The 26,436-nt window shown below is 52.8% G+C and overlaps 1 protein-coding gene across 1 annotated transcript in view; it reads left to right on the forward strand.

The window, feature by feature from the left end:
• bcas3 (BCAS3 microtubule associated cell migration factor) overlaps positions 1 to 26,436 on the forward strand; it is a 127,072-nt gene that overhangs the window by 49,635 nt on the left and 51,001 nt on the right. Inside the window, 9 exon segments of the mRNA XM_049001543.1 lie at positions 5,506 to 5,656; positions 8,668 to 8,712; positions 14,026 to 14,150; positions 14,359 to 14,524; positions 14,853 to 14,953; positions 18,182 to 18,282; positions 19,661 to 19,820; positions 19,823 to 19,852; positions 20,301 to 20,402. Coding sequence (XP_048857500.1) covers positions 5,506 to 5,656; positions 8,668 to 8,712; positions 14,026 to 14,150; positions 14,359 to 14,524; positions 14,853 to 14,953; positions 18,182 to 18,282; positions 19,661 to 19,820; positions 19,823 to 19,852; positions 20,301 to 20,402 — 981 coding nt within the window.

Genomic DNA, 26,436 nt, shown 5'->3' on the forward strand with positions numbered 1-26,436 from the left:
AGACTTTTCAGCTGAGATCTGTGAAATGATATCAATAGCAAAGATGCATGTAAAAAAAATCTATTTGGTGTCTTAAAGCAAAACTTAACTCTGAAAACTGTTTCCCTGTCATGTGCATCTCACAGAGGTCAGGTGGGTTAGGGGCATATTTTAATCACTCTAATGAGCTTCATGTAGACTGGAGGTTGGAGCGTCCAGATCTGGAACAGATCAGTTGCGTCGCAAGGCGCTTGATTAATTGGAACATTCCAGAACATGTGGTTTTATGGCGGAGACATTAATTAAAGGAGCCTTGATGTGCCTGTCATTTCTAACACGTCGTTGGCTGCAGTGGTTATGCAACCTCGCCCGCACCGTCAGCCGATTCTCACTGGGCTGCCACCCCACCCCCCACCCCCACTGCCTCGAAATAGCCTCATTCTCTCCAGATTTGTTAATCAAAGCATCAGATTCTAGCTGAATACACTCAATACGTGTATATTTGAATGAGTGCGTGCTTTTATTTTATTTTATTATTTATGATCTAGTTTAATTAAGCTTGTTTGTACTGATTTGGGCTGATTGAGCTCTCCTGCACCTCTGACACTGAATATGTGTGTGAGACCATCAGTCTCAGGGAGCGTCAGCGTTCATGAGGTGTGTTAATGCCAGATCAAGGCATACCCCCCCCCCCCCCATGTGAGGGGTGCCAGGGTCCAAATCTCCACATGCTCTCACCCTCCTGCAGCCTGTACTTTGTCTTTCCACATCTTATTTCTGGAAGAGAAACCCAGAGGCGTGTGGGTGGGGGTTGTTGGAGGGGGAGGGCATCTTGTCACGCTTTCAGAAGTTAAATTAACGTAAAATATGGCTGCCGCTCTGTGCAAGCTAGTATGCTCCGGTTAGCGCTCCTCGTCGCTGTTGCCTGTGCCCCGCTGCCCTGTGACTATCGGTGCTGGTCGGCGAAATGGAAGCGTGCTTTCAGGCCCCCCCCCCCCTTTCGATGCCCCTCCGGAGAGGTGGCTCACTGCCGCCCCGGCGGCCTGTAACAGACAGCTGATTTCCATCCCAGTGCCGTGTCAGAGTCACTCTCGCCGACACGCTGTCGTTCCGTTTGCCTCCGACACTTGGGATATTTGAATAGGCTCATGTTCTTCGTTAGTCCTGTCTCGTAATGGTGGGGGGGGTGGGGGTGGTCAGCAAAGAAACCAAGAGGACATGAGGGCATTTGTTATGGATGACACAACTCCCCCTCGGCAAAATCCGGATCATGGGCTTTGGTTAATAACGGATGCATCTGTTGAAAGGCATTGCAGGGCGCCCCCCAGGCTCCTTGAAGGCCGTTCCTTTAAAACCGTTCCCATTTACTCCCAACTTCAGAGGGCCCTGGCACCCTGCCGTTCTCACGGGGGCTGCTTTGGACCCCACCGCGCGCCTGAAAACAGCAGGCGAGCGGAAGGACGCCCGTCCTGGAGGACCCCGAGCCGGCGGCCCTCTTACCTGCGACTCACCTCTGATGTCTTTTCCACCAACTGGCCGCCGCTTCAAAAACCCGTAAATCATATGAAGTTTATTTTCTTTGCAGCATCTGTGTTTTATAATGGTGCTTTTAATTTGTTTTCACTTCGTCCGCCGGGATTGGTTCTGTCCGGCACATATTGGACACCCCCTTTTAGCTTGACCCACCCCCCCAACTCTTCTCTGGAAGTGAGTCCTTTAATAATGGTCCTTCTGGGAATTTGCAGTGGGGTGGCTTGACGTAGTGGTGCTTCAGCAAAGCGGCCAGAGCCCCCAGCCCCTCACCATGCACCACCTTAATTCCTGCTGCCCCCCCCCCCCCCCCATTACAATGTGTCTGGGAAACTTGGATGAGCAAAAAAGCCATGGATGAAAGAAAGTATTCCCTAACTGGGAATGAGAAGCCAAATATCGCGGGCCCAATATTGCTTTCTCTCATGAGAGGGTACCCTCGTTAGGTCACCCTCGTTAGGCTGTGGGTGCCCCTGCAGCTTGTTACTCTGGGCTAGTTATCTGTTATTAGTTACTGGCAGATGCAGCGTCGACGAGAAGCAACGTCCCGACCCTCAGCCTTGGAAGCTTCCGTGCAGGTTGAATAATTCGGTTTGCACGACGTATCTCTTTATTGGATGCAAATCGGACAGGACAGGGGGTCAAGCTACTGCTGACAGGAGCGCCTGGAGTGACCCCGTAGAAGGAGATGCAAATGAGGCAGTGTGAGCTTGAACTGCGGGGTCAGGTGACAGTGTGATCCCCCACTCCTCCTGGAGGGCGCCTGGGACGGTTTCGCATTTGCATCCGCGGATCTTCTTTCGCGGGGTGTCACGCATCAGCCATTAATCAAACGAAGTCCCTCTCCAGCGTCTTTGATTCGTTGTGGTCCCCCGTGTCAGATGTGTCGGAATGGAGCACCTGCGATTAGCACCCCGCTTCAAGATGGTTGCGTCAGCGTGTCCGGTGGTTCGTGGGGCAGGTCTCGCCCCGCCGCCGGTGCTCGGCGTTCCGGGTGTGAGGGGGTTAAGCTGGTGTGCCGGCCGAGTGGAGTGTCCTTTTGGAAAGATGCTAAATTCATTAAGATTTTTCTCCTTCCTCTCCTACTTCTAAGCCCTCTGAAGCACCTTTATGGATTTTCAGTCTGCTTCCTGTTCAGATTCCTTTTCCGTCCCGTCCGCCGTCCGCACAAAAGGTGGCTGCTCCGGGGGCGTAGCGGCCCCTGGACGCCAAGGGCCCTCTCGAGGCCGGCTCGGCGCGGATTTGGGGGGCCGCAGTGTTTGTGCTGCGCCTTCTCCAAAACCCCTCCAGCTATACGAGGACGTAAGACCTAAATGGCCTCTCTTTGATTAATCACAAAGCAGGCATTTCACAGTATTACGGAAACACAGAGAAACTGGGTAATGATCTAAACCCCCCGCCCCCCCCCCCCCCCCCTCGCCAAAGCGCTGGTGCACGTCTGCTCCGAGTGCTTTGATTCCCTCACAATCAGAGCAGCTCCCTTTCATTGTGATCCCCCTCCCCTGTTTGTTGTTTCTTTTACTTTTTGGGGGGGGGGGTGCTTTCTTTTCAGTCTGTAGCCAATGCATTTTAACCTTTTTTAACGTAACAAAAGAGAAAGAAAATGTTGGTTGAGATAATTGAATCTGTGTCTTAAAGGTTACCAGGCATTAAAAGTGGGGGTGGGGGGGTGGCGGTAGGGCGACTGTGTTCACATTAGTTTTAATTGAATGCGTCTGTTTAGGAGGAAAAAAACTGAAACATTGGAAAAGTTTACTAAGTATTTTGGGATGTTGTTTATTTGCATATTAAAATATTATAAGTAGCAAATCACAAACTAGGAGATGGAAGGATATTCCTGTACGTTTTTCCATGTTATTTCGGTGAGAAAATTCTTCTGAAAGTCCAAGAAACGCTTCCGATATTGCAAAAGGATTCGTCAGAATTGTTCCTTTCTTTTAATGAGTTTTAAACTGTGTTCTCATGCGTGTCGTAATTTACTGTAAATGTAATTGGGAAGTGCCCACGATTCAGCATTGTCTGGTGGCCCCTGGAAAGCCCACGCGCCTCCCGGAATATTCCACGGGCTGTCGTGCCCCCCCCTCCCCCCCCATGAGGCAGGAAACACAGGTGTCTGCCGTGAAATACGCCCCCCCCCCAGACAAGGCTGGCCCTGCACTGATTTAAAAAGCATCGGTCGCCCCATAGTGGGTATTGTCTGGTCACGGCCCGGTACTGCCCTCGTATCGGGCCACGGGATTAGCCGCGCATCCGCACTGCCGTTTGGAGTCACACAGCAGAGTTGTGCCCGGGGAGGGGGTGGGGGGGGTGGGCTGCAGAGTTGACGGCCAGCCCTCTGCCATGCTTGTGAACTGATCCCTGATCAGTTCCATGTGTGCAACGCGCTCCTCTGTGTTTACATCTTCTTTAAACACGATCTCCCCTCGCCTCTTTGTTATTGTTCTCAAAGAAACTCTTTCTGAAATACTCTTTCAAGCGATTAGCCTTCATAGGAAACCTTTATGATGATATAATTACATTCCTTTCCCCCCACTCAGTCTTTTTTTTGTGTAAACTGCTGTTTAGTCGTTTGGGAAATAAAAGCAGTTAAGAGTGGTTGGGGTGGAGGGTTGATTAACATACCGAGGCACTAATGTGTGTTGTCGCACTGCATCTTGAGGTAGTTAGCCTCAATCAAGGCTCCGGTCTCCAAAGCAGGCTTCATATTTTCTGATCGCAGAGTGACCGGGGATTCTCCGGTGGCCCCCAGCGGTCCAGCACGAGGTTGTTGTGCCGATCAGCACAGACAGCCAACTGGGACCCAGTCTCAATCCGGGACGCTGTGCCCTCCAGGTCGACTTCCACGCGGAGCTTTTTTCGTGAGGAAAATCAAAGACAATTAGGCGAGGATTCCCCATCCTGGGCGCTGCGAAAGCACACAGGGACCTTAATGAAGATGGAGTGTCCATGTGAAGCGTGTCCCGTGATCCCATTAGGTCCTGCCTCTGCAAATGCATTTTATGGCCTGCAGTTTGGCTTTATTTGTGCCCATTAAACCACGCAGAGCCGAAGCCCGGAGGGTTTCCCCAGAAGGAAACGAGAGCTGTCCGTCAGCTCAGTTTGGTCTCTCCTAACAATAAATGTCAAGATCCGTTTTGTTGATAAGTTGGGAAAAAAAAAAGTACATCGGAAGGTTTAATTAAATGATACGCACTAGATTTAAAAATGTGTTGGTTTGCCTAAGTTCTTCACACAAAAAAATGCAGAATCGGTAACTTTAGTGGCTAAAAAAAACACGCAAAGTTTAACGCAAACATCAAGTCAAAGCTTGAAGATTTTCATGAAATTAAGTTAATTTTAAAGGGGAAAAAGTGACCACAACGATTGTCCCTTTTCAGCAGCATGCTGTCAGGCCTACTTGGCATGACGTTGCTTTGGGTGACCTCACTCTTACGTGTGCCTTCCCGGCCTTCTTACTCACTTCCCAGCCTGTTTCATGGCTCCCATTCCAGCCAGTCCCCTTTGAAAGTGATGTTTCTCCCTTGTCATCTCCAATTCCTTGCACATATAGCGCAGATAATGGACACGCTGGCTAGCTAACGGCGACAGTGCAGTCGGGATGCACGGCGTACGGCAGAGAGACGCTTCATCGCCGTAAAACCGTATTTTTAAGTTTGACCTTCCTGCCACTCGGCTGGATGTCGCCTGGGACGCATACGTTAGGCCGAGTGGAAGGACGCTGAGCATAAGTGTGTCGAAACGTAGGCTCAGCAGCTTTAGGTATCATCTTCAACACCCCCCCTCTGAATTGCTGGGATCTGAATTTTACTTCAGAGAGTTTCTACTGGAAGGGCCCATTTTTTTTTACGTTGGGGGGGGGGGGTTGCCTTGCCTTGCTTTGCTAATAGGCTGTTTTATTGTGGTATTTTTTAAGTCCCCATGCACCTCGATTGCAATGAAAGCAAATTGGGGGGGGCTATTATAACTTTGTTCTCTCTGTCACTTCTCACTCCCCAGTTAAACTAAACAATCAAGAGACCTACAATAACTTCGCAAACAACAACACGGGGAACCCCCGCCTGTCCTCCCTGCCCAGCCTGACGGTGGTGCTGCCCCTGGCCCAGATCAAGCAGCCCATGACACTGGGAACCATTACCAAGCGCACAGGGTGAGTCTCCCAAAGCTGACGCCGAATTCGCTCTCGAACCCGTCCCCTCCCGCTTAGCGCTGCGGCTCCCATCGTGGTGCCCCCCCCCCCCCCCCCCAACCTGCTGGCCCGTGCACATTTACATACAGACGACATTATAGTAATGCTCCCCATTTCATTTAAATGTTTTCCCTCTTTTCGTTTGAATTGTAAATGTACTAATGAAACAGCGAATCCTCATGATATTCGATAACCGAGCACGTGATGAAGATAAACCGACGTGGTGTGTGTGTGTGTGTGTGTGTGTGTGTGTGTGTGTGTGTGTGTGTGTGTGTGTGTGTGTCCGCTCGCCTGCCCACCGTCCCCTGCACTCTCCAGACTCCCGCTTGAGCCTGGCCTGCAGACTTCCACACATTGAGACATTTCCATACGTCCGTGTGTGTCTGTGCGACGGCTGCTCCCCACGCAAAGCACAGAGGAACAGGATATTGCAACTCCAAACATCTGAGCCGGACCCTGTGAGGTGTAGCGTTACACGGCGGCGTGAAGATGCCCCCCTCCCCGTGCTGCAATGGAAATTTAGTCACGGGACGGGGGGTGTGGGGGGGTGTGTTCAGTCCTCCTATCCCCTGGTGATATCGGTGTTTTGAGGGAATTTCCCCATGCGGATGTTTTCCATGCAGTGCTCAACATCCTTGCTTCCTGGCTCTCCCATCCAACTCCCACCCCCCGGCACTGAGCAGAACCAGACAAATGTCCGCCCCCCCATCTCGTTTTGGGTCGGGACCCGGAACATCTGCAGTCAGCCCCAGCTGTGTGTGCTCTGTATGTGCTGTGTGTCTGTCTCCCTGCCTCCACTGATATCATCAGCGCCCGCCGCTATGCCTGGATGTGCTCGCATGCCGGACCATAAGGGTTCTCACACACCCCTTGGCGCCAAACATCTGGGCTTGGGGGAGGGGAATCATAGATTTTGGTAACGGTTGGACATCCATCGCTGCTGCATCTGGTCTTCAGTGTTGCATGAAGGAAGGACAGCAGCCAGCCTTGCTCTTTGCATCTGTGCGCTGCACGGTAGGTCCTGGGGTCCCTCACACTGTGAGGATGTACAGGGCAGGAGGGCACTGCAGTATCTGCCGGAAGCCAGCATGACCACACGCGCACACAAACGAACAGGGATAAAATCGAACCTGCAACCCTGCCAGAGTGGCTGTGCCACAATGTAACCCCACATATTACTCTTAATTAGATTATGAACTGCTGAATACTGTCTGTCTATATGGCTGGTGTACAATGAGTTGAGTACTGAACCAGCACCCTTCTGGTTAATGGATTTTCTGGTATACTGCAGCACCACCTGCCTTAAACTGTTCCCGTCAGTGCATGTGGCCAGCACTGAGGTGTCGGCGCCTGCATCCAAATCCCATAAATTCCAGGGTGTCATGGCCCCTCTGTGAGCCCCGTTCTTGACCGGATGGGGAGTCGAGTCTGCGGAGAGCCAGTGTCGTGAGGGATGTACGTGTGCATCGAAAGCCATGGAGACAGTCTGAAGTGGGCATGTCGTGTTATTAATACATGCAGCTGGCTCGGGGTGGGGGGGGGGGGCGGTTACCAAGTAAAACGGGCAGGGGAGACATGCTGGTCAGCCTGACATGAGACAACACAACTGGCCTTCGTGTGAGGCATCGCCTAGGAGGTTTCATGCGTCCCGTCCTATTTACCACAGGTCTCTGCGCATGGCGGTGCCAGGTTAGAGCTGTGACGTGATGAGGGATGCGTGGGTGGGGGGGCGGCAGCGTTCAGCTCTCGTCGGGAAGCGGTCTTGGTGCCCTGATGCTTACGCAAGAGCCTGTCCGCCTCTGCCCCGCTTTAAGTGCAGCCTGTCTGCGACATCAGCGCAGGCTGTGTTTGTGTAAACATGTCAGCCGCTTCAGGATTTATAAAGCCTCTTTCATGTTGTTTTCAGTGTTTCTAGCACGACCCCTATCCCGCTTTAACTCGAGCCGAAGTGTTTATGCAGCAGGCGACTTGACGGCCGCGTTCAGCTAATCGCCTGTCCCCCTAACCCCCTTAAGGAGAGGTCAGGGGGCCGTGCCAGTGACATAATGGCGGTTTTCACCTGCATGTCAGACCTGAGGCTCGAGGGCGAGGGCGCCCCCTTCAGGCTTTCTTGGGTTTATATATGCTGCTTACTCAGGGTACCACATGCTTAGCTTGTCCAATCTGTGGTGAATTCACTGAGTGGACTTCACACACTCTTTGAGGGCTTCTCCAAGAGGTTCTGACCCAAGGATGGGGTCCGACCCCCCCCCACCCATTGACCCTCCCTCCCATAATCCATTTTGTTTCTACAATATTACATTTGGCATTTCAGTGAGTTAGCATAAGTGGTTAATTAAAATTATGAAGATGTATGTGTGAGTTAAATTTTGAATGATTTTTTTTTTTATCATTAAGTTGAAGTTACTAGGCTTAGTTTTCTCTGGGATGAGCAGAATTCAGCCTTGCATTGTTCCGCAGTGCATGTGAATTTCTTAATGTATATTTCCTTTCAACATATGGGGCCATTGGGGGGAATACATCCTGAGTTCTCCAGTGTTAGAGCTTCCATACGATGTCCCGCCTCTTTTCACCCAGGAGTACCGCTGGTCCCCTGGATCGTGACAGGGTGCGGTTGCCGTTTGCAGCCCACGTGCATGGGGAACACAAGCAAGCAGCCTCCCCACGATACGTGCCCCCCTTACGATACCCTCATCGCTCTCACGACCAGTGGTCAAGTTTCAAAGGAATCATTCCTTATGCTTTAATATTTTGTTGTAAATTATAACCATTAAAATTGTCCGGAATTGAACTCTGTTGCAAGAAACCTGTCAAGAGTTTGAGTTGAATTTGCATGGTTATAAACTTCAGTCTTAACTAGAACAAGCTTTTGTGTGTGTTGCACATTTAAGCAGACATGTACAAATGTTATATATAACTTTATAATAATGGTTTTTCCATCTATTTCTGTGTGTCTTTCTCCCTTCATGAAGACCCTACCTCTTTGGGGCAGGATGTTTTTCCATTAAAACTCCATGGTGAGTTGCTCCAGTTCCTTCCCAGCATGCCTGTCTTTATACTCGCTTCAGCAAATGGCCGTATCCATTCTTTCTCTCCACGCATTTTCGACTTTGTTTCTGCCCTATGTGGTCCATTTGCTCAGACGTTCCAGGTTAGGAAAAAAATTATCCAAAAAAAACCCCCCACTCAGCGTGTCTCGGCGAGCTGTCAGCGTGTCACGCCTCGTCGGCAAGCAGAGCGTGGGGAGCGTAAACGAAAGCAAAACTCGAAAAGCGACGTCTCCTTCCCGACCTTTAAAATATCTTCACTGCTTTCCTGTAATTAATATTTCATATGTTACCATGTGAAACCAAGGAAGAATTTAGGGTCTGTCTACTATTTTGTAGAAGTAGAAGGGATCTCCTCCTCCTCATCATCGTGGAGCTGGGATTGGACCCCATGCTGGGTTCTGTTGGTGTGCCTTGTGGTTTCATTTGAACCCGCTCCGCTGCTGGAAATGAATGACATCCCCTCCTCCCCACCCATTTCCAGCCACATTTGCCTTGTCCAAGCTGGAGTACAAATACTGTTTATTTAAAAATAACATATCTGTGTTGAGATCCACGTTGTTTTTATTACGATTTATGGCCTCCGGCGATGTAATTGAAAAACGTGGAAGACACAGCATGCTCTGAGTCACACACAGCCCTTCCTGTCTGTTGAGGTTTTTTTTTTTCTGTTCGTTCAGCTTGAAATGTAAGTATGACTTGTCCATCTTTTTCCCGCCTTTAATTAACTCAGACAGTTTTATAATCTAATTGGTTAACAGCATGATCAGAAGCCCTCCTGCTAAATCTCCTCTGATATAAAAGATTCTCTGAAGTCTGATTAAATGTAAACTCAGATGGAAGAGGCGTCGTACTCTGCTTGCTTAGTGAGAGAGTTTAGGGGATTAGATTTTTTTTTCCAGAAATTGCATTCAATTAAAGGGTTCCAGAAATTTGGGACCAGCTCAGGAGTCTTATGGAATGGGAGGTCACTGTTTTTACCGGCTGAGGCCAACGCTGCCGTAGGTGCACCGTGACCTGAAGTGACTGATGAAGAAACGTTTCCTAGAGGAGATTATCGGAAAGACTTGGGAGTCACAGAACAGGGAGAAGTTTGTTATTGTAAAGATGGTCTGACTTATAGTGATACTGATCTTTATACGTCAGACATCCAGTGTGTATAACACCTGCAAAGCATTATTAAATTATGTTTGGAGATGAGAGAAGGTGCGGCAGATAACGCGCTTTCACGGATGGCATGATGGACGTGCGTAGAGGGATGATCAGCAGACATTTGCTGCTCTGGGACGTTACAAACATTAGCTTCGTATCTGTCTTTTGCGTCCCCTGAAATAACTTTATACTGATGGATACTTTATTGATCCCCCATGGGGAAATTCGCTTTGCGCCTCCCCCAACTTGCCCTCTGTAGGTGAGAGCCTGCCGGCCCCGAAGAGCAGCGCCCAGGGAGCTGAGGGTTAAGGGCCGTGCTTAAGGACCCGCAGATGTGCCAAGGCTGGGCGCGAACCGGCGACTTTCTAATCACAGGCACAGAGGTTTTGCCCACTGGGCCACACACTGTCCTCAAGAAACTGAGACTAACCAGCCTTGAACTCATGGCAGAAGGGATGTGTCTTTGCTGTGTGGCTCAGTGAGCTAGATGTGCAGTTTTGTGGATACGTGCCTGAGGAAATTCTGTTTGCCATCCTCTCGAGGTGCGACACGGCACGTTACAAGCCATCCAGCATCCCTCCTCACTGCTGCCGTCCACAGGCCGTTGGTCCTGCAATGGTGCCATCTTGTCATCTCCCCGTAGCGCCGCAGCAGCCACGTGAGGGAGATGTAGCGATCGCATTTTCTTTCCTCATGTATTTTGTTTTTTTATTTTTTTTTAAAGCTTGAAATCCAGCTAAATGAATCTCCTGTCAAATGCACAAATGTTTTAATGGAAAAAGCAATGCAATGATGTCCAATCGATTTGCACTTGTAAATGTCTGTTTAAATGACCTTATTTGAATAAAGATGCCGATACAGTTGAGGGTTTTAATTCTTTGCCGGACTGTGTCGCTCTGCCTGCTGTAGTACAATTACATGAGGTCATAATAATTAAATATAGCCGCATGACACGATGTGGAACTTGCATCAGCAGCTATTTTTGGCCGGAAAGAAAGAATGGGGGGGGGGGGGTCGTATTGGAATGATACCTTCCTTGGTAGTATTGTGATGAGGTGGAACGTTTTAAATGGAGGGGAAAATCTGATTTCTCTATCACAATTTGGTGGCAAGCACCGATGTTTGTTTTAGAAAAGATTCCAGAGCGCTGGAGTTTTGGAATCAGCAGCAGCCTCACTGTAGGCCCGGGGTAGCAATGCTTCCTGAAAGACGATGAAAAGTGTCGTTCAGAGATGCTCCTGTGTCCGGTCCGGGGTGGGGGGCGGGAGCTGTGTTATCAAGCCATCTCCTGGTACACGTTAAACGTGGCCACCGTTCTGCTGGCGAGTCACTCTCTCTGTCGGCCGCCAGCTCCCTGACGGGGGCGGGTGGAGTTTGAAATGTATTTGTTTACGACAGGCTCTCGACACGAGCGAAGCTGGTCACCCCCCCGGGTGGCGCCTGGCCTCAGCGAGCCCTCTAATTCTGAAGGTCTTTGATGGTGGACACAGAAGATTGAATTATGCGTCCGAGGAAAAGCCATTAGCTCAGTCAAGGGTCCTCATTTGTAAAATTAAAAGTGGAAAGGACAACCGGGCAGTCTCTCAGTGAATTAAAGTCCTTAATAAAAGTTACAGGGAAAATGGATGTCTCTCAGCTAGGAGGCATTGTGTTAAAATCGCAGCGGAATCGGGAGCAGCCTTCGAAGCACGGACATCTATCTGGCGGCCTGCTCTTCCTGTTCCGTATGTTTACTTTCTGTGATCTATGGACGGCTGCCCGTGGTTTGTGCGAGTGCTTTACCTGCCAAAGGTTTGTGTAATAACAGGCCCTCCTCCATGTACAGCAGAGCCTCGTCTGCCTGTCCGGGCTGCCATTAGTCAAAGCGGCCAGGACCTCGGCACTGCAGCCACTCCGGTCGGCCCAAAGTAAACGAATGACGTGAAATCCACGCCCGGCAGTGGGTTTTTCCTCATTAATTTATATATATGTGTATTATTAGTGTAGCTGCATGAGTCTGACTGAGACGGTTTTACTGGCGGGTCGTCTTCTAACCAAGCCTTTTGTGCAGAGTGCTTAGCTTGCACAATCAATATCAAAGCGCCCCCACCAGTTTCAGGGGAGGGGAGGGGCTCCCTTGAGGAGGCCCGGTGACTTACAGAGGAGATCAGCTGCATGTCATGGGATAGCGGGGGTGTCTCAGAAGGGTGGCCAGAGCTTCTGTAAAACATTTGGGCTCTGTGTAGCTCTCCTTTACCTCAGTGCTGTTTGGATTGTCCTCCTCTTAAGTGGTTTTGCATAGTAATTTGTACTTGGGGCTTTTTATTTTATGTATTTTATGAAACTGCCTCATTTAAATTTTATTATTCCTGGATTTATTATTCCAGGGGTTTCTGCCCAAGAACAACATGAGCTATGGTGCGAGTGGCGGCCGGGGGGGGGGGGGGGGGGGATTAGGCTGTAGTTTCTGGGGGTATCAGAACCATCAGACCGCAGCCTTTGAGTCTGATGTTTATACAGCAGTTTAATAGTTAATTTAGGGATTTAAAAATAACAGAAACACAGCCCCCATGTAATAAAGCTGATAATTGCAGTTTCCCCGAAAGTCTTGTAGCTGCATCGAGGGCAAGTGAATTGTACAGTGCGCCCCCCTCCCCCTGAGGTTGGGGTCTCTGTGGGAGTTCACTCCATAAAGAACAAGCATATGAGATGTTCTTCCCGTTAAGGACACATGCTACCCCCCCCCCACCTCTGATGTATCGGTTTGATGATACTTCGATGTGATTCGTGGAGGGGGGGGGCGGGGGGAATCGGAAGTAGACAGGAAGCCAGCTCACCAAACTTGGCAAACTCCATCACCTCAGGGGGAGGGGACCAGCTATTCGATCGACCCTCAATCCAGCACTGATAAATCCACACCAGTAACCCCCCCCCCCCCCTCAGCATACTCTCGACCAAAGACGTCGACTGAGCCCCGCGTCTCGCAGTAATTTATGACGTGTTGACAGTTTTAAGGGAAACCAAAGAGTCTGAGTTCAACTTGGCATCAGGTCACTCAGCACCTATTAGTATCCCACGCAAGGCCGTGCGGGGGGGGGTGCTCGCCTGCCTCCACCCCCAAACGGGCATGGGCGGCAAGGGCAAGCCCATGGTCACTCCAGTTCAGCACTCAGTGATGTCACCGGCTTAGTTTTTGTGAGTGAATTTGGTGGAAGACGACCCTGAAATGAAGCAGATATGATTATTACCCAACAGCTGGATGGAGAGGTCCTTGGGAAATGTCCCTGGAAATTGAAAAAGAAAGAAATGTATGCAGTTTTGATTAGCTGTCAAGGGGGTTGGGGGGTGTTCTGGGGGCAAGAGCCGTATGGGGTTGGATGTCTCCCCTGAGGGCGGCAGTATGGTGGAGTTTAAGCCCCAGCTGCGGGGCTGAGGTGTAGTGGTGGGGGGTGGAACAGGCTTTACAGTGCCGGATTTGTCTCGCCGCTGGTCAGTGTTAGTGCCGCACTACTGTGCTGTGATGTGGGCCCAGTCAGATATTATCAAAGCGATGGGGACCACGCCAGGTGGGCCCCATAGCTGTAAGGGCCCCTTTTGGGGGCCCCGTGTGGCTACCATCCGCGATGGATTGGCCACAGGGTGCCATGGCAAACCACTGCTCGATAAAATGGCTTCCTCCCCCCCTGCATGGCGCATAACATGGCTTTGGACAGACCATCTCCCCTTGTATTTGTGTTGTGTATTGGTGTTTTGTTAATTATCGTTATTATATTTTAACTCCTTATTTCTGGCGTATGGGCATATCCTGTCTGACTTGGTTGAACATGCATGGGGTGTTTACATATCTGTTTGTCAAACTGTATTTAATTTTAAAGAGGAGGAAGGAAATGTGATTTTCATCGAAGCCGCTTGAATGAACGAGACCAACACACAGACAAAAAGCATTTTAAAAACAGCTTTAACGTCTAACTTTATTGCCCTTACTTGTTTATTTGAGTGTGTTCCCTCGCAGCAGTGTGCTAAAGACACAGTGAACAACCTTGACCCCCCCCCCCCCAGGCCCCTGTCTCCCCTAGGCCCCCCTGTCCTGTCCCGAGAGTCCCTGTGATGAATGAATCCTGCTAACCAGGCGTCTTCGCGTCTCTCCCAAAGCAAAGTGAAGCCAACCCCACAGATCTCCCCTAGCAAGTCCTCGGGGGGGGACTTCTGTGTGGCGGCCATCTTCGCCCCGTCCCGCTCCTGGTTCCTCACCAACCCCAACATGAAGAGGGAGAAAGGTCAGTGCTGGCGGGGGCATCCTGGGAAGTGGCACAGTGGGTGTATAAAATGAGATTTTCTGGTATCTGCGTCTTTGACTGGGGTCCAAAGACTTTCCTGCGCTGCATTCTTTCAGATTAATAATAAACACCAGGAGTGCAAACCAGAACGATGCGGTTCTTGATGCCCATTGTTCTAATCCGGTCTCTGGTCTCGTCCATCCCTCAGATCAGTCGCGGCAGTCGGTGGCGGACTCCCTCTACATCCTCAGTTGCTACGGTAACTTGATGGAGCACGTGCTGGAGCCTCGGCCAATCAGCACGGTGCCGAAGATCAGCGATGAGACTCCACTGGAGCTGAGCACCTGTCCGCGGGCCTGCTGGGCCCTGGCCAGGTACGGGGCTCCGCCTACACGCTTGCCCGCTTGCCCCTTCTGAACTTTTCAGCCACTACATGAAATTGGATGCAAGTTCATTCGTATTGAACCAACGTTAAGCATTGTTACTGTCCAGTTTGTAGGAGTCTATCACCTAAGCGACCTTTATGGAATGATCAACGTTACGTGGATTAGTGCATTGCTGTTGCATTTCTCTTCACTGCACACCACATATGGTGACGGACATAAGCATGTTTACAGCCACTGGTTGCCGGGGAGGCATTTGGGTACATCTGCTCCCTTGGTAAGTCATCCCTTAGCTGATCTCCCTGTTTGTTTGGAGCAGGACACCGCAGTGGAACGAACTACAGCCTCCATTCAACACCCACCACCCGCTGGTGCTGGCGTCAGACCTGGTGCAGTGCTACCAATATCTGATGGCCGGCTGTAAGTGCCGTAATCCAAGCATGTCTCGCTCATTCCCGCTGCTAAGACTGCAGTCTCTGTCGGCTTCACGTTTAACATGTTTTTTATGGTGCCTCATGCTCTGCATGACCCCTTCAGGCTGCTACTTCATCTCTCTCTCTTTCTCTCGCACCCTCTGCAACACGAACGATAGAGCGACGCCATCCACAATCTCCATGTGATTCCACCGGCCGAAGCCTCCCTTGGCCGCCGAATCGGCCCTTCAGAGGAGGCCTTAACCACGAATCTCAGCTCCCGTGATTCGGTAGTGAGTAGGAAGGAGCTTGTGATGAGATGAGGCTCGGCACACCATATCGTCTCAGACGGGTGACGAATCTATAGACTGCTATTTGGGCTTGTGACCAAGACATTTGATATTTTTCTAAATCAATGATTAGAGCCTTTTGTACATCACATGGAGTAGGTGTCTTAGGCAGACATCAAGCCCAGGGATCTACTGGCAGGCGCACAGTACAGTAACGTTGGGTGGATGTCGTCAAATTAGGGGATGCTGCTGTAGAAAAGTAGGAAAATGTTTGCCATGCAATGCATTTGACTACCAGCTGCCATCACACCTGCCATTTCCGGGGGTGTCTCGGTATAATTTCCAGAGTGATCTTTGCTGTAGAAGTCAGTCCTTTGACATTCGTATGAATTGACTCTGGCTGCCACTTCCAATGAAATTCCGAGAGACTCCATGTCACGAGGAAGAGTCCTGTCATGAATACCGATGTCTCGCGTCCTCCGTTTTCCCCGTCGTCTCTTTGAAGAGTAAATTGCCTTGTCGAGAAGGACAGGAGAACGCGGGGGGGGGGGGGGGGGTGGGGCTGTGGTGGATGAGTGTGTGATTGACAGCACCCGTCTGCAGGTCTATATTGGATGACCCCAGCTGATTAAAAATGCAGCATGCGGCCACTAGGGTCAGGGGAGCTGGAGCCCAGCGGCGCGCGATAAAAGCAGCCGCGGCGCCGTCCGGAGGTCTCTATCTCCACCTGTCCATCTGCCCGGAGCCCGGTGCTCCGGGAGGGGCGGGGAATGGGGGACGGGGGGTGGGGGAGGATTACCGAGCTGCGCGGAGATAAGGGGACAAAATCCCAGCGATGAGAAGATTATAAAGAATCCGCTGGCCAATTATTACTGCCCCAACGCGGTGGACATTAGGGCACGTCTGCGGCATGCTCTGCCACTGGTGGTACAGTACCTGGTTCCTTATTAATTGGGGGGAGGGAGTGATATTTCAGTCCGCATTCACCGTGTGGAAAGACAGGTGAGCACTACGTGTGGCGCCACCTGCTGTGTGTTTACAGAATCCGCTCCGAGTCCCTGTTCGTTTTATTGCCACTTGAATATTTACCTCCCTGCACTCCAGGCCTCTCCTGCTGGCCCCTGACCCCCTCGCTCACCTAGAGTACAGCACAGGCGGCACCGCGTCAGCCCCCAAGGAACACCCCTGCCCTCTGGGGCTCGTCGATAGCCCTAATTGCCGGAGCGGGGGAATCGGCGGGGGGCCTTTTGGCGCCACAGCGATTCTGCTCCCTGCCGAAGTATTCCGCCCCCCCCCAGCCGCTGCACCTGCCCGCCTGTCTGCCGGCTATGTGACGTAGGGGCCTGTATCTCGGGGGAGGGGCAGGAAGGAGTCATGGGCCACCAGATGGCAGGGGTGGCCCGCCCTCCCGGTCCCCCCATGGGCAGATAAAATCAGTAGCCCTATCTTTCCCATGGAGATCACCTCAGCCCCAGGGTCACTCAGGCACTACCGGCACCGTTTTAGTCCCATCTACCTGCAGCTGCCCTTTGGGACACTGCCCTCCCCCCCATTGTATGACAAAGACAGCATTTTCAGCCCCTATGCTCGAAATCAAAGGCACCCCCCTCCCCCCGCCGCAAGCTAAAGGTATAATTATGAAACTATAATGAACAGAGGACTGTTCGTCTTTATTTTAAGGAAAGGCACCATTTGGGCCCCCCACCAATGCCAATTGACGCTGACATTCTGAGCCGCACCAGCAGGCTGGTCCTGACCTCACAGATGAGTGTATTTGTGGCTCCTCCCAGCTGCCCGTGCTCCTCTTCTGGAGCTGATAACATCATGCTCATACCCCTCAGAGCAAATCGTATCCGACATGGCACCTCCGGGGGGGGGGGGGGATCTGATGATGTCAGCTTGGGCGTCTTTATGTCGAGGTGCCTTTTTGCTGGGGGGGGGGGGGTCTGGTTCTATATTCCCGCTGATGTACAGCAGCAAGCCGTCACTGTGGCGTCAAGGCCTGGGTTCTGCTGTGACGGCTCGACCCATCACCCCCCCCCCCCCGCCCCCCCCCCGCCACCTCCCTGGAGCCTTGTGAGCCGCTCGTGAAAGCTCTGCCGAAACTCGATCCAGATCCAGCAACTGTTAGAAAGCCTGAATAATTAATTAGTGAACAGCTATTGCACCCCAGGGTCAGGGGGCAAAGGAGTGCGACTGGCGGGGGGGGGGGGGGGGGCGCAATGGTGGCCCAGTGTGGGGGGGGGGGGGGGGGAGGTGATGGCGTTTAATAAGTAACACAGGCAAGCCTTTGTTCTTGTCCATTAGTGAACACTTGAGAAATCAAAGTCTGAGCCTCAGTGACTGCTGCTCTGCTGTCTGACTGCTCCAGCGAGCAGCACCGGGCCGCTCTGGGCCGGCAGGTGCCATCATGAAGTGATGCAGTGATAAAACGAGGAATTCAAGCTCCCCAGGTGAGGCGGCACTTGGGGCTGGGGGGAGGAATTCCCCTGAGCCATATCCGTGAACCCAACCCCCCCCCCCCCCCCAGCTGCCCACTGGTTGCTCGATGTCAACTGGCCAGAACACCTTCGTTAACACCTGGTTCACCTGCGAGGAGGCAGAGAGAGAGAGCGAGAGAGAGAGAGACCCCAGATGAAAGCGCGGGTGGCTTTATTGCCCATTCTTGCATTAAACAAACCATACCACCGTGGGGGGGGGCAGACAGCCAATTAGAAGTATAAGCTGAGGCTGCTGGCACCTGTGGGTGACGTGTCTGCCAGCGTCCGTCTGCCTGCGTCTGTCTGCGTCCATCTGCCTGCGTCTGTCTGCGTGACGGCTGTGCCCCCTATGCCTACATACACACACAGTGCATGGAAACACGCTAATAACATGAACACAGACCCATAGCACAGTGGGTCGTTCTTGCACCCCCGTCCTCATCTCCCCTCCCCCCTGTCTCCCAGTGGCCCCTCCTGCAAGCCCCGAGCCGATGATGCGGCATGAGTCCTCCGACAGCTTGGCGTCCGACCACAGCGGCCAGGAGGATGAGGAGTGGCTAGCTCAGGTAAGAGGACCACCCCAGCCCCCTGCCGCCTCAGGACTGGTGCCCCCCGTTCCCCCCCCGGACAGTAACACGTGTGTATCGAGCCTTGCATGTCCTGGGCTCGGAGTTCCTAGCCAGCTTCCCATAGGTGATCACACCCTTGGAGGTGCACTGGTGGTCTGACGGCCAGCGCCTACACCGGATCGAACCACTGGATCGGCGTGTCATTCCGTCCTCATCCTGACAGATTAATATCGAAACCGGACACTGAGAGGCACCGTTATAAGGGCCCCGACGTTCCCACTGCAAGGGGGGACCTCCCCGCCAAGGTCACGCCACCTCTGTCACGCCTTCCGACACGTCTCGGGGTGGCGTGATGGATATTTGATAAGATGGATGTCGGGTCAATGCCTTCCAGAGCTTGCGGACTTTTTGCTTTCTGCCTCTGCGTAACCTGTGCCGAACACTGCGTCCTGATATCATCAGGCCGGCGTGAAAAACATCGGGCCCCCCCTCGGACTTATGATGGGACGCTCTGGGTAATGAGGGCTGTCAGGTGAGCAGGACGCAATATGTCAAGGCGGGAGGGTCGGGGGGTAATAACATCTGGCCACAGCCTCAGCGATGTTACAGCATCTGTTCATATCTGGGCAGCACAGACAGTGTTAAGTGCAGGAAAAAAATGTGCCGATCATCCCCCGTGGCCTGATTTGCGCAGCTGTGCAGAGGACGTGTTGCACAGCTCAGGGTTAGGAACGCTAAGCCAGTGTCCTCATTTCTCTGGGTTGGGGGAGGGGTGGCTGGATTTTTTCCGCCCAGCTTCGTGTTTATGGCTGTTGTTTCGGATGCTGACGAGCTGCTGGGACCCAGCCTGACGGGTCAGCGTGTGATTCGCCGTGGCGCGTAACTCACCGCCGCCTGCTGTAATCCCGTCTGAAGCCGTTTAATCCGCATGACGCGTGGATGTGCCGTGGCGTGCACTCAACAAGCCAGCCCCCACCCCTTACCCCCGGGGAGGCGACCTGTGAGAACAGCGGGCATCCATGCCAATGCGTGTGCTGCGATCTCTGCCAGCACAGCCTTAGGGGGTGACGGGGTGGGGTGGGGGGTTGTGTTGCAGGACGTGCTGTAGAGACACTGCCGGCCTGGCGCGACCCTCACAGCTGGGCCCCCGCTCCACTAATCTGCCACGTCGACTGGAAGCGGGGAGACAAGGAGGCAGGAAGTGTGAGAGAGCCTTCTCTGCAATAGCCTCTTAGCCCCAATCCGGTTCCTGCCAATCCACTAGCAGGTGTCAGAGATAATCTCACCGCCACACCACTGGCATTATCAATCGCCGGTGAGGCCCCCAGGGTCCAGCTGTCCCCTCCCACATGCCTGGTCATGTCCACCCTCACAGGTGGAGATAGTGACCCACACGGGTCCTCACCGTCGACTCTGGATGGGGCCCCAGTTCCAGTTCAAGACCATCCACCCGTCGGGTCAGACCACGGTCATCTCCTCCAGCTCCTCGGTGCTGCAATCCCAGGGCCCCAGTGACACCCAGCAGCCCCTCCTCGACTTGACACGGACGACCTGGACCTGCACAGTCCTCAGGTGCGTGTTAGAGAAAAGACAATCCCACAATGCACCAAGAGTTTAGCATATGTGTGCCGAGCAGCACGAGTAGAGGTCATGGGGAGGTGGCCTGAACCTGACTCACTGGTGCCACCCTGAATGTAAGCTTAAAGCTTTCTCCACAGGAAACGCTATGTTTCTACCCAAAGCATGTCACTTTGCTCAGCATTGTGTATATGGAACACAGAGGTGACCATCTCCAGCCATGTAGGACACGGAAACCTCTCCTTTTTAGCGCCACCTTAATTCTTAATAATGTTGTTGATGTGATTGGACAGATGCGTAAATGTGGTTCTCCTGGAATTTCAGGTGTAAATGGGAACTGGGGGTCTTGCTCTGGGTATAGCTGTCCTTACATCTACCTGTGTGAATCGGCCGTTAGAGGGTCCTGAGAATTGCTCTTTGAGTGAAGCCGTTCTGTTTCAGGATCCAGCCCATGCGGTCCCGAGCCCGTGAGCATGCCCGGGTCCTCGCGCTGGTGGCGGATCGGAGGGGCCAGTCCACCGTGATCGATGCCGGATCTGGTAGGGCAGAGAATAATATCTCTCTTCTCCCCTCCCTCTCTCCCTCCCTCTCCTGGTGTGTTTGCAAGGGATGATTTGTGTACATGTGACAGCAAGACACAACCCCCCGCGCCAACTCGCTCTCCAATAACAGCTGCAAGGACGAGCGAATCCTCTAGGTTCCATGGCCAGGCCCCTCTCCAGCTTTACTGCAGACGTTTAATACGATTTTCCCCCAAGCTGGAAGCGGATGTCGGCTTTGGCTCCCCGAGTCGGGTTTTCGCAGGACGCAATGCAAAAGTTATGATCATAACCCTGTTAGCATCGGAATAAATAGACTTCTTATGCCTAATCTTTGCCTTAGATTGAATTGATCTCATTTTAAAGAGATCTCGTTAACCTATCTTTGGTATTTCTCTTTTTTTTTCCATCCCGTTATTATGTTAGGTTAATCCAATCAGCCGCGATCTCTGCCGGCGCGGTTTGTTCTCGTAAAGTGGCCCTCGGCGCGCTCCACGGGCCATAATGCAGCAAGAATAGATGATGAGATTAATCAGTGCTCCTGCGACGCTTTCAGACACTCCCACCGTCAAGCCTCTCATGCAGGCATCCTCAGACGCGCCGCCCATCCGCCAGCACGCTCATCTGACATGACAGTAATTTCCGGACCTTATCTATAGCCCTGCATATTTAATAATAAAAAGTATAAGTGGCTAAAGGAGAAGTCGCATTTCTGATCGGATTAGCCAGACCGACTGCGGCCGTCTTTCATTGGTCTGCGCCGTCCACGTTGCTTTGGCTGCATTTTTTTTGTTTGTAGGTTTCAGATCTTTCCGCCGACTAATTAGTGCTGTCGCGTCGCAATATTAATGCGACTGGTGTGGGTGCTTCGGGATCACGGTCGCTGGAAAAAGGGAAGAGTAGAGAAGCTACTGCTGTGAAGTATCGCTGGAATCCCTTGCATGTGAACGGATATATTGTTATTCAGCCACAGTGCTGTGCAGTTCTCCTCACGTGTCTCGCCCTGCCTCGGCAGCCGCCCCTGAGCTGCGTCTTCCTGTCCCTGACTGCCTCCTCTCGTGCCACAGACGCGTCGCCTGGCAGCCTGGGCCCAGAAGCCATCTTGTTTACACAGGGCCTTGTCACGTTTGCGTTCCTGATTCAGACATCCAGACCATCGGCTTCTATTACCTGGCTTGAACCAGGAGCCCCTGTGCCCTCCCTCATCCTCTCTCCCTCCATCCCCTCCACTCTCCCCCCCCCCCTTCCAGGCCAGGTCTGGAGCGGGACTGAGGAGCCTCCTCTGGCTTCTCTGAGATGATGCTTATCAGTCTGCGAGCGATGGCTCGACGCTGGGAGCTCCGGCCCAGTGTGGCGCCGACTTTTATCACTGTCCATCGCGTTGTCTTACCTTCAAAAGTCTGCGCGTGCCTGTCTGTCCCGGGGGATTAGAGAGGCCCCTAGGCCTGTCAGTGCCCCCCCCCCCCCCCCCCCCCCACAAACTGTGTGCTCCAGCCTTCCCCCCGGTGGGACACGCGTCATCTTTGGTGCGCTGACTCCTCAGGCTCCTCACCTTCACCTTTTGTCTCCGCTGTTCAAAGCCCCGCCCCCCCCCCCCCTTACCCCTGAAGTCCCAAAACCTTGTGTGCCCACCACTGCTGCCATGGCAGAATGAGCTCTATCGATGTCAGCAGATGGGAGGAGGGAAATGACCGGTGACAGTCCTCCAAAAAAATGTCGCGCGGCCGTCACTATCGGGGGGCCCTTATCAGGCCCCCAGCGTGTCGTCCTGAAAAGCGTAGACTACACACAGCGTTTGTGCTGGGAAAGACACCCGCGAGGGGGGGGGGGGCCTTTAATCTCGCAGGTGCTGATAAACACCGCGGGTGAACAGAATTCTTTACATTTTTTTTTCCTCTGTTGACTTCTGTGGTTTTGTTATGACTCTGCATAAACACCCTGCCATTTGTTCTCTGGAAACACTTTCGTCTCCGCTTGCTTGGCTTATCGGGGGGCCCGGCATCGCCGTGTGGCTGCGGGTGCTGCTGGGCTTAGGAGGGGGGGGGAGATACACTACACTACCTCCGTTACTGCGAGGGCCGCTCTCATGCCTCGAGGGGCCCGTGAGCTGGGGGGCCGCCAATATAGGGGACACACGTCAGGGCCTAAAGTGAAAGATATTGATCACTGAGTAAGTGTAGCTGAAATATATTATTTCCCATATGCTTCCCGGGGTTCTGCCCATGTCCTGTGTGGTGTGTGGTGTGTGTGTGTGTGTGTGTGTGTGTGTGTGTGTGTGTGTGGATTATGTTTATATTACATTGTGGGGACCAAATGTGCCCACAATGTAATAAAAACCTGTTATTTTGATGTTGTGGGGACCATTTTTTTCAGTCCCCCACAAGGGATTTAAAAATCTGTGACTGCGATCAAAAAACTAAAAATGCCAAAAGTATTTTGTTTGGTTAAGGTTGGTAAGGTTGTTTTGTATGGTTAGGGTAGGGCTGGGTAGTGGTTAAGGTTGTCATTGTTAGGGTTTTGCTTATAGAAATGAATATTGAGTCCTAATAAAGAAATGATCCAGAATTATGTGTGTGTGTGTGTGTGTGTGTGTGTGTGTCACCGGCTCGAGACCCTGCCAGGTAGCCGTGCCTTCAGGCGTTGGTGACAGGGCTGAATGCTCTGCTTCCTGTTCTCATTGCCACTCTAGGTGGGGCTTGTGGGGGGGTGAGGGATTGATGGCGTCTCGGCGGGGCTCAGGCGCTGGAGGGCCTCGGCGGGGGGTAACAGATACGGTCCAGGGACGCCGACCCCGCGGCCTGTAATTACCTGGTCAGGCATAAAGCCGGCCTGCTGTTTAGGACAGTGCTCACATTCAGACCTGCACCACACAATCCCACTCACAATACATCCTTTTTTCCATTTACCCCCCCCAAATCAATACGATAGAGACCTGTTCTCCTGACCTCATCAACAGGACCATGCCACCTGACCCCATCCCATCCAAATCCTCCTGCACTGACTCACTCTTCCCTGACCCCCAGGCCTCTGGCAGGAGGAGGGAAGTGTGATTCAGGTGCCCCCCCCCCCCCCCCATGCTGTGAAGGATGCCACGCTGTGATCTTCAGCACCGTGGTCTGGGGCTCCTGGCTGGCTTTTTGGGCCGCTCTGCCGTCTCCAGCCTTTAAAGTGCGCCGTAAATGCATTCCGCGCGTCTTGGCTGCTTCCTGGGTTTGTCTTTCTGACTAGAGGCTTTCCCTTCACGAGGCTTCGGGGAGGCTGCGCGATGGCTTCAGCATATGCTGCCGGGTTTATTGGGGCGCAGAGCGAGCGTGAAGTCGCCCCGGTGCCCCGGGGACCGCGTTCCGCACCCCAGTCCATGCGGCCTGACTTCCGCCCCACCTGAGCAGGCCCCTGATATGCTCTTTCCGATTTCGCTCTGACGGGCGGTCAGATGTCGGGTCACTGCAGCGACTCTGGCCCCATTCCCTTTACAGTGACCTGTAGCGCTGCCCCCCTCCCCCCGCCCCCACAGCCCGGTAAGGCAGCTTAAACTAGTCACCCTTATGTTTAGTTCACCAGCTAGTCCCTTAGTTGTTGTCATTTGTGTATTTCTGGGCGGTGAGAATTCTGCGTAATGTTGCTGGACAGGAATGTGTTGTGGGGAGATCCTGAGCTTCCCTGTCCCTGATGGGGGGGCGGTGTAAGACCTGGGCCTTTGTGGTCACTGTGGTTGTATGGAGTATAGAATGCCAAGCCCGTTATGCCCAGTGAAGCAGTGCGATGCCCCCACACCATGGTATGTACATGCAAACACCCTTTTGATGCCACTGATCTTCACGCACTTATTGTGCATGCCGATAACGCACGGTAACGCATGGTAACCCACGGTAACGCACGGTAACACAAGGTAACCCGTGGTAACCCGCGGTAACGCGCGGTAACTCCAGGCTCATGCTGCTTCAGCAACCGCCATCAGGTGCTCAGCCTGACGAGCTGCCGTACTTTTCTGTGTTCTTTCGTTAGATCTCTGCTTCTCTCATGTACCAGGAGCCACTGATTGCAACCATAAGATAAAATGTATGTATGTATAATATATATTGTTTTTCTAGGTGAAAATGCGTTTCTCCTGGGTATTTGCTCTGCTGATGCAAGGTGTGAATGTCCCCCTTGACTGAGCTCTGGAACGGCACCGTCGGCACACAGGTGGCCTGCAGGGGGGCGTGTTTCCTTACCATACGGTGAGCCGGACACCTCCGGCCCCCCAGCCTGCCTGCACAGGTGTGGTGGAGCACCGGGTCGCTTCCTGTGCAGATGAATTTCGGTGCTGGAAGACGATATCTGCTCACCTGGCCGCTGTGGCGACAGAGCAATCCTTTGTTTATTCATTTAGTGGGAAGATTAACCTTAATGAATGGGCCTTCCTGGTAACGGATCCAGGTGACAACAGCAGGGGTTGCGGTGGGGTTGGTGCCTGGGGTGGGGGGGGGGGGGGGGGGGCGGTGGGGGATGGTGGCAACTCGGGGGGTGGGGCCTTCTGTCCTCACTTGGAAATAACGGGACCCACGCCCTGCCAGAGTGTGTTTCAAATCACAGGAGGAACGTGAAAAATGTCAGGCGAGGGCTGCGCCAACCCCCCCCCACTCCGCTTCCTCTTCCATCGCTTCTCTGGGCTCCTGCATTGTTCTGCATTCAGTCCTGCCGTAAATCAGCCCCCCATCCCCCCCCCCCGCACAGACACCTCCTGGTTTTGCCTCTACTGCGATGTAAACTCCGGCAACGCGGCTCCATAACGCTTCCTATACCGCAGAAGCGTCCCCTTCGCGGCTGGGGGGCCTGCATTTCCGTGCATCGCCACTCATTTAGGAGCCTGGGATGTCCTGACAGGTCTCTTCAATCCTGAGCAGCTTCTGTGTCCTGTGTGTGTTTTTGGTTCACGGGCAGGGTGTAAGGGTTTACGTGTGTGTGTGCGTGTGTGTGTATGCGTGTGTGTGTGTGCGGCGTCCGGTGATGCGCTCTCACGGGACCCTCGAGGGCCAAGGTGCTCCCTCCCTCCCTCCATCTCTCTCTCACTCTCTCCTGGGGCCGTTATCAGTAGTACAGGAAGCAGAAGTTATCACATTCTTGGTGCACACAGCTCAACTAAGATCCTTAATTTGACGACAGGAGTGTGGAACCAGATGTGAAGATCTCCTCTGATTTCAACTTTTCCCAGATCTTATCGGTATAATTTATACCTCATTGTCCAGCCGGGGGCTGGGAAACATCATTTGCAGGCCCATAGTATGGATGTTTTCCCCTGTCCTTTCTTGTGGTTCAAAGCGTATCATTTCGTGTAAAATGTATGAATAACGCATCAGGAGGCTATGTGAACCAGTCCCCACCACCACCCCACATGCCACTCGGTTTATTTCCACAGTTCAGAAACCCACCCTGGGCAAGAGGTCCGATAGCCATCAAAGCTGTGCTGCTCAGACGGTTGTGTTTACATCCCCGAATGAGAGCGGCAAGGACAGGACCCCACCCCAGCTGGGACGGGCGAGGGGGAGGGTCCTGACAGATTCTCACGTTTGTGATTAAGGGCTGCTCCGTGCTTCCAGTTTAACTAGTGCGCTGCGGATTCGACAAAAACAGAGTGCGCTCCTTTCTGTAAGGGTGTGTAATTAGCATTGAGTGCGTAGCGAGAGCTCCGCTCCCTTCTCGGAAGCATGTGCTCCGGTTAAAACGCGGGCGTGAGACTGGACAGGTACCTTTGCGAACTGATGTGCTGGACCTTGTTCCAGGGGCGAGGGGGGCACTGTCAGTTATTTGTGGAGGGATGCAGTTGGCAGAGCGTGGCTTGTTTCATTGGGTCGCAGCCTGGGGCCCGTAGCCCGTCAGCGCTTGGCCTGCTCTGTGTAGCGCGCCCCTATTAACGGTAGCTTTGATGTCGGCCTGAACCTGAGCGCTGAGTTATAGGACAGGTCCCTGGGCTTTCTCAGCGGCTGCAAACATGCATCTGAGTGAAGTCCCCCACCATTGGCTGCTGCAAGCGGACAAGCTGATATGGGGTGGA

Source organism: Brienomyrus brachyistius, unplaced genomic scaffold (assembly GCF_023856365.1).
Source record: "Brienomyrus brachyistius isolate T26 unplaced genomic scaffold, BBRACH_0.4 scaffold59, whole genome shotgun sequence".
Taxonomy (NCBI): Eukaryota; Metazoa; Chordata; class Actinopteri; order Osteoglossiformes; family Mormyridae; genus Brienomyrus; species Brienomyrus brachyistius.